At 59.3% G+C, this 8117-nt stretch overlaps 2 protein-coding genes across 2 annotated transcripts; both read right to left on the bottom strand.

The window, feature by feature from the left end:
• Positions 1-810: 810 nt before the first annotated feature.
• CFD (complement factor D) lies at positions 811-3044 on the bottom strand. The gene is made up of 5 exons (XM_065935216.1): positions 2927-3044; positions 2156-2312; positions 1928-2072; positions 1583-1840; positions 811-1024 (listed from the first exon to the last, which is right to left on the bottom strand). Exons 1-5 carry the CDS (start codon positions 2982-2984, stop codon positions 863-865), a joined length of 780 nt encoding a protein of 259 aa, XP_065791288.1. The 5' UTR covers positions 2985-3044; the 3' UTR covers positions 811-862.
• A 2286-nt stretch (positions 3045-5330) lies between these two features.
• ELANE (elastase, neutrophil expressed) lies at positions 5331-7706 on the bottom strand. The gene is made up of 5 exons (XM_065918431.1): positions 7621-7706; positions 7152-7308; positions 6827-6968; positions 5772-6002; positions 5331-5617 (listed from the first exon to the last, which is right to left on the bottom strand). Exons 1-5 carry the CDS (start codon positions 7685-7687, stop codon positions 5411-5413), a joined length of 804 nt encoding a protein of 267 aa, XP_065774503.1. The 5' UTR covers positions 7688-7706; the 3' UTR covers positions 5331-5410.
• Positions 7707-8117: the final 411 nt, after the last annotated feature.

Raw genomic sequence — 8117 nt, 5'->3', positions numbered from 1 at the left:
GCAGAAAAACACCTAGCCAGTTTCCAGTTCCAGACCCTCGTGGGGCATATGACCATTTCTCAGACCCTCAATCTCTTTATTGACCAAAGGGAGGTCAGCGACTCCCTTTGTGGGTCAGGCTTAACACCTGGGGCCAAGTAGGTGCTGGCCTTCAGTGGCCCTTTATCCAGGGGGGAGAGCGCCCAGGGCCTCAGTCCCTAGGTTCTGCCCTGTCATCTTGCAGAAGGGTGAAACCAAGACCCAGGAAGGTGGTGAGTCATCTAGGCCCCCAAGCAGTGGGGCTGCTCTGGGACATCAGTCAGCTTTGGACAGTCAGTGAGCCAGCCACACTGCACGCGGGGACAGCCTGTGAACGCAGGCGGTACCTTGCTCTGGGCTGAATTCCAGGCTGCTCAGCAGTCGCACAGTGTCTCTGAGCGTTTCCCCATTTGGGACACGGTTCTAAGAACACAACCTGTCTGTGTACCTAGATCTCAGCCCAGAGCGGGGGTCTTGCACACAGTAGGCCTTCACATTCCTCTTGGGAAGCGGGAACCAAGGGGACACTACCCCACCCGCACCCCTTGCTAGGTCTTCAGGACACCTCTTCTATTTCCTGGGAAGAGTAAGGGCGCCACCGTGTGGCCGAGGCGTGAAGCGAAGCCAGGCTTGAAGGGCGTGGGGCCTCCGGACTTTAGCCCGAATGTCCCTCCTTCAGGTAAATCTCAGCCTTACCATCATTACCAGGACTCCGCCGCCCCCTCAAGCCTGACTCACTTCGGTCCACTCCTGCAGGCAGCGTGCAATCAATAAAGGCGGATCGGGTGCAGGAATGGATGATTTTATTGCTCGGGCCCCGTGACCGCAGCCTCTCAGGGGCTACTTAGGCGGTTACGCCCTCAGCCATGACGCCGTCGATCCAGGCCACATAGCTCGCCAAGCGCGTGTAGATACCGGGCTTCTTGCGGTTGCCGCAGACCCGCGAACCCGAGGTGACCACGCCCTCGGCCACGCTGCCGCACACCAGCGGGCCTCCAGAGTCGCCCTGCGGGGAGCGGGGTCGTGAGGTCCGGTGCAGGCCCGCCCTCCCGCGTCCTGGTTCCCCGCGTCCTGGTTCGGCTCCACTAGAGCCTGCTGCAGTTCCAGCCTGTTGCAATTCCGCTCAGCCCTGAGGCCTCAATCATTCCCTCACTCGTCAGTTTCCCCAGGGTCCACCCACCGCCGCCCATCAAGGCCGCGCCTCCGGATTTCGGTTCCGCCTTTTTCAAGCTCCACTCCGCCCTCCGTCCCAGTGTCTGCGCAGCAGCCCCTCGAAGCCTTCAAGGTCGGGTCCCAATGCATCCACATCCTCTCCCAGTTGTTACCTCTCCTCCCAACCCTTTTTTGTCCTCAGACCAGCCATTCCCGCCCGGCCTGTCCGCGTGCGCAGCCCCTCTGCTGGCCCCGCCCTCCAGCATACCTGCCCTTCTCTGCCCAGTCCCCAGGGCGCCCCGCCGCTCTCCTGGACCCACCCCCAACAGGCTGGTCCCCTCTCTGCCCCGCCCCTCTACAGGCCTCACCCACAGCAGGCCGGAACCCTCTCTGTCCCGCCCCGCCTGCGAACCTTGCAGGTGTCCCGGCGGTTGCTCTCCGCGCACATCATTCGCTCAGTGATGGTGCCGTCGTGGTACGTTCGCAGGTTGCAGGTGGCGCGGTCGAGCACCGGCAGGAGTAGGTGCTGCAGGCGGTCGGGTTTCCGGCCGGTGTGGCTGACCACGCCCCAGCCCGCCACGTCGCAGAGAGTGCCCGCAGCCACGTCGCGATCCTCGCGCTGCCATGGCAGGAGCTGTACGGCAGGGCCCAGCACGGCTTTCTGAGAGAGCTGGGGGATGGGGCAGAAGCCAACGTTAGGGCCGGGACAGGGCGGAGCCCCGGGGCAGCGGGGGGACTGCGTCTAGACCCGGCAGACCTGCAGCAGGAGTAGGTCGTGGTCGATGGTCTCTGGCCGGCTGCCCGGGTGGGGCACTGCGCGGAGCACGTCGTACAGGCGCTTGGAGGGCTCCGGCTGCGACAGGGAGTGTGCGCCCAGGAGGACCTGCACCTTCCCATCGGCCCTGGGAGTGGGGTGACGCACATCAGAACCACGTCCCCGCCGCCCCGCCCCGCCCGGCCCCGTTCTTTGCCCCGGGCCACTCACACGTCCTCCAGGCAGTGCGCTGCGCTCATCACCCACTGCTCTGCTATCAGGAAGCCTCCGCACACGTGCTTGCCGTTCACCTGCACGGATGCCATGTAGGGCCGGGAGTGGGATGGAGCCTCCTGGCCACGCAGGATCCGGCCACGGGGCTGTGCCGCTGGAGGTATAGGCAGGTCAGTGTGAGGACCTCGGTGGTGACTGCAGCCTAGCCCTCGGGATCCCCCGTGGACCCCGCTCTCCGGTGGCTGTAACACTCCCCTCAGACGTGGAATTCCATGCTACAATCCTCCCCAACAGAGTTACAACCTCCCGGGGCCTCAGGGAGGAACTTCTCAGAAGACATAGGATAAGGAGTGAGGGAGCCTGGGGAAAACCCCATGCCTACACACTGGGCCTGATGGCTTCAATTTAAACACGAGGAAAGCCGGGCCGCCCAAACCCAACATCTCTGCCAGCATTTGCCTCTCGGTTTTCCAGTGTGTGAAAAACTAGATGCAAAGTTTTAAGAGTATCCCCTGGCAGTCAAGTGGTTGGGACTCTCACTGCCAAGAGCAGGGGTTCAATCCCTGGTCGGAGAATAAGATCCTGCAAGCCACTTGGCACCACCAAAACAAAAAACAACCCCCAAATCCCTAAAGTTTGGAGAATTCCTTGGTTTCCAGAGCCTTCTGTTCACGTGGGACTGGGGAATAGTCCTGTTTGATGAAGGGGCCACCTTGCTGACTGCCCTGCAGGCTGGTGGCCCCCACTGGTCATCCCACATCCACTCACCACACAGGGCTGTCCCAAGGAGGATCAGAACCACCAGGTGCAGGGAGCGGTCTGCCATGATGCCTCCGTGGCCTTGACACTGACCCAGGCAGGACCATGGGGGTGCTTTTATGAGGCTTGAAGGAGGCGGGCGCTCCCACAGGCCCTATCTGCCGGGTGGGCATCGGCCCAACTGGAGAAAGGGAAGCTGCCTGTCCATTCTCCCCAGGGGTGCGGTTCTCTCCCACGGACTTTGTACTGAGTATAGACAGGCTTCTGGGTATGCCAACTACCCCTGTGAGCCTGACCCAGGGCCAGCACTGGTGTGGCGAGCTGCCCCTTGGATGGGCAGCAGGCAGAGCAGAGGGATGGACCCACCCTTAGCCCCCCAGTGCAGTCCCCTCTAGTGCCTATCCAGCTCCAAAAGTTTCGCAACAGCAGCTGAAGACCACAGTCTGTAAACAACCCACTTCCTCCTTTTCCGCTCCTCCCTTCTTTCTCTTCCTCCTACAACTTGGAGAAGAGGTCAGGTGGGGGTGGGGAGAGGTCATCCAACACCCTTGTTCCCACTGGTGTGGCTCTGGAGCTTGATATCCCAACAAGTAGAATATGGGAAAAGTGATGTGTAGGGGTGGCTGGAAAGACTGGATACAAGTGACAAAAAAAACCAAGGCAAAGTGGGTGGAATTTTCAACAAAGAAATTACATGGAAAGTTCATGGGTCCACCTTCAGCTATAGTTTGATCCAGGCACCTAAACAAGGTCAGGTCTCCCTCTGGTTCCTCCTTTCCTCCTTGATGACTTTATTCCTCAACAGACTTCATTGTTGTGGCCCCAGGGGCCCTAGACTCAGCTCAGTAGCTGAGTCTACAAATTCCCCATCACTGTAGCCAGGGTCTCAAGCCTGCCTCTGATTGGCCGAACTTGGATCTCATGCCCCTAAACCATCTTTTGCAGGCAGGGGATGAAAGGTTCTGATGAGCAGAACCTGAGTCACACAGTCCTCTGTAAGTTGGGGATGGCGGGTCAATATCTCATGAACCTACTAGGGGTAGATGCTGGGTGCTCCCAGAAGAGTGGGGAGGACCTTGAGCTGTGAGCTTTTCCCAGTGGAAGCAGTGCACCATCTTTCTCCCTCTCCTTCTTTTCACAGTGAAAAGAAAATTAGAAAACAACATAGCAAATGTGATTCGTTAGATCCTGACATGTTTCCATACTAAAATCAGAATCTCTGAAACGAAAGCACATTTGCAAGTGGAGTCCAGATTATGTAAGTAAGCGTATTGGAAATTGCGACAAAATTTGGAAATGACCCAACAAGACAGGTCAGTTCAATGGATAACCCCGAGTGTCCCTGGATGCTCTGTTGACCTGGAAAGACTGCCAGGGTATAGTATTAAATGGAAAAAGCAATTGCTGGGCAGTGGGTCACGTTCTGAGCTGCTGGCACTTGGGGGGAGGTATACCTTCAGGAAGAGCTGGCAGACAGAGGGACTAGCAAAAGGACCGACTGTCAGGTAGGGCCCAGGCTGGTGTGCCCCACTGGGAGGATGCGGGGGGGGGGGGGGGGATTGGTGCAGAAAGGAATTTATCCTGGCCTCATAGTGTGGGGTCAGGGGTGGGGGAGGGGGCATTGCCTGATGTTACTTCTCAAATTTATTTGCTGGCTTAGGCAATTGATTCCCCCACCATCAGCCTGTGAGCCGCATGATGGCAGAGCCCACATGTGTTGTGGGCCCCTGGGGGTTCCTTCCCAGGCTCAGGGAAGCAGAAGAGGGGTACAGGCTGGTCGCCTCTCCAGGGCTGTTGTGAAGTGTTTCCTTGTGAGACATCTGACGTCTTTGCCTCCCTCCTCCCCCACCTCCCCACCAAGGCTGGGGAGGTGGGGGAGGGACTGTCTCCCCACTCACTGAAGCCGGGGCTGGCCTGGGACCCCAACTCCTGGCTGGCTGCTTCCCAGACAGTCTGTCACTCTTTACTGCAGGGAAACAGAGGCTCAGAGACAGCACACAAGTTGCTCAAAGTCACAGAGCTGGGACTCGAACCCAGGCTCTTGAATGTGACTTCATACCTGTTTGCCCCTCTGCTTCGAGGGCAGAGAGAGGACCAGCTGAGTGAATACTTCCAAAGACTCGGAGTGATGTCTGTGCTTGTAAGCATATGTGAACACCTGCTGTAGTGCTCTGTGTTCTCACCACCTGCAGCACTGGTTTAATTGTTTAACAGGAGGGAAAACCAGAAATAGCAACTGGGATCCTTTTGTGGAAGATAGGGAAGGGACTTCTTACCCCAGTGCCCTGAATTAGCCACCACCTGGTGGCAGCGTACTCGTGACATGCCTAAGACCTTCTCCTGAGGACTTTTCAAGACTCAGCTGTACAACCAACAAACACGCAAACACCTTCTACAAAACAGAGAGGTTTTTATTGTGCCAGATGCTGAGTGATGCTTCATGGGAAGGGCCCAGCCAGGGGTAGGTGAGGGGGTGTGACAGGTGCAGCCTTTTTAGTGGGTCCTGCCCCTGGGGTCCCCAGGGTGGAGAGAAGGGCCATTGTCATCACTGTAGCGCCGGATGATAGAGTTGATCCAGTTGGCAAACTTGGCGACAGAGGCAAAGGAGTCTGGGAAGACCCCGGAGCCGCAACCCCCACGAACAAAGGAATCGATCCCATGGACCAGCCCGTTGCAGACTAAGGGCCCGCCGGAGTCCCCCTGTGGAGCCAGACAAATTGAGGGGCTGGGATCCCGGCCCAGCCCTCTTAGCTCCACCTACCTGCCCTTCAGGGTGGGGAAGATATTCCAGGCATCTGGCTGCAGCAGCCTAGGAGGGAGTGGGGTGGGGGCTGGGGGAACCCAGGGTACTTACAAAGCAGATGCCAGCGTGCCGGCGTGGCACCAGGGTGCACACGTTGGTGGGGCGGCAGAGGCCAGTCACCACAGTCACATTGAGCTGCTGCAGGATTTGGGGCGGTGGCTGGTTCGTGCCCAGCTGGCCCCAGCCCATGGCCACACACTGCACACCTTCGCCCACGCCCTGGTCCTGGGCAGGCAACCGGGCCACCTGCACATTGGCGTTGAGGGTGGCCATCCTGTTGAGCTGCAGAGGAGGGGGGGCGGGTACAGAGCAGTCATGGGGGAGGGGCGGTGAGCCACGGCTGTGACTCTGGGGCCGGGTTACCCCGCAGAGGCTCCACCATGATCTTGGGGTGTTTAAGAGCAGGATGCCCACCCTCAGCATGCCTCCCATCGAGCCTCACTTTCCCCATCTGTAAAGCAGGAGGAACCACCATGGCTGAGGCCACATCTCTAGATATGTCTTTTTTTTTTTTTTCTTTTTTTATATTTATTTATTTGGCTGTGCGGGGTCTTAGTTGCAGCATGCGGGATCTAATTTCCCAACCAGGGATTGCACCTGGGCCCCCTGAATTTGGGCGTGCAGAGTCTTAACCACTGGACCACCAAGGAAGTCCCTGAATGTGTCTTGAATGCAGTAAACAGTAAATGTTCAACAGAACAAACCGTGGGCTACACCAGCGACCATAAAGCCCTTGTTCTAGAACAGTCTCAGTGAATAATCATAGCTGTGCAAGCAGAGGGGAAACGTAGGTTTCTGCCTCCAGACTCCCACCCGCCCTAATGTAGGTAATTTTGCCCCATTTCCCAAAGAAGGAGGCCGTCGTTGCCCACCGCCAGCAAAGACAGCTGCTCAGAGCTTCTGGCTGTCTTTTGGTCTAATCTCTGGCAGCCCTGCGGGATGCGGGGGTGTACTTCTCCATTTCACAGCGGGATGACTGAAGCCCCGGGATTAGGGGGGACACCAGGTCTGCCCCGCCCGCTGCACCCCCCAGTCTCCTGCTCCTCACGCCCTCCCCAAGCCTCTCAGGGCGCTGCACCTGCCCTGCCCGCCCGGCCGCCGCGCACCTGGAGAACCACGACGTCGTTCTGCAGGCTCAAGGGGTCGAAGCCGTTTTCAAAGACCCTCTGGACCCTGAACTTCTGCCGGGTTCGTTCCCGCCGCCGCAGGTTATGCGCCCCCAGCACCACGCTCACCGATCGAAAGTTCCTGGGGTCGGGGGGCGGACAGGAGGTGATGTGGGGGCCCCCGGGATGGGAAGCGGTGGAGAGACCCAGCTGGGGCGCAGGAGGACCCTGCATACCCTCGCGCTTTTGCCGGAAGCCCCCACCCTGGGCCGGCCCCACGCCCCTCGCGCCGGGACCGGATGTGTGCGCGCGCGGAGACACTCACAGGCCGTTCAGACAATGCGCTGCCGACAGGACGAAGTTGCGCGCGATGAGGGTGGCACCGCAGAAGTGGCCTCCGCGCCGCTGCAGCGAAGCTATGAAGGGCCAGGCATGCGGCCGGGCCGCCCGGCCCCCCACGATCTCCGAGGCCAGCGCGGGGCCTGGGGGCACAGGCGGGAGTGGGTCGGTAAGCGGAGGAGGAACCCCGACCCCTGGGACCCCCACCAGGACCCCGCCGGGTTGGGCTCCTCTATTGCTTGTCATCCAGAGAGGGGAGGGGGCGTGTGCGGTCCTCCTGCCCCGGCGCAGCCAGACCTGAAGTCCCCACAGGGTGCGGGGTGAACCCCCCCTTCACCCTCACCACTCAGAACCTCGGTCACCTCCTCATCCCATGAGGATGAGGGGGCCGGCAGGGTCCAGGGCAAATGGAGAGGCGGGAGCAGAAGACCAGGGACAGACTCGACCCCACTCACCGCCCAGCAGCAGGGCCAGCAGGATGGGGGCCAGGGCGGGGCTGAAGTATCTGCAGCTTTGGGTCATGGTCGGTTGGGGGCTCCTGGGTTTCTGCCCTCTGTGCCCACCTGTCCCTCTTATAGCCCCCACGCCCGGAGGCAGTTGCAGTTGCCCCACGCTGGGGCCAGGTGCCCCTACTTCCTCTCCCCATCCCAGGGACTGGGGGACAGCCGACTGGGTGATGGGAAGAACAGTTGGGGAAGGACCTGTGCAAGTGACCAGGAGGCTCCAGGAGGGTCACCAGTTCAAACTCAGGGTGCACAATTAAACTGTAATGTCAGATAGACATCTTTTTAACATAAGTGTATCCCACATATGAGCATAGGATGTAGTTATGTACAAAGTTTATCTGACATTCAAAGTTAGCACAGTGTCCTGTGTAAGTGAAGTGAAAGTTAGCCGCAGTTGTGTCCCACTCTTTGCAATCCCATGGACTATAGCCCCCCAGGCTCCTCTG

This window comes from Muntiacus reevesi, chromosome 1 (genome assembly GCF_963930625.1).
Source record: "Muntiacus reevesi chromosome 1, mMunRee1.1, whole genome shotgun sequence".
NCBI lineage: Eukaryota > Metazoa > Chordata > Mammalia > Artiodactyla > Cervidae > Muntiacus > Muntiacus reevesi.
This window is presented reverse-complemented; position numbering and strand designations above follow the sequence as displayed.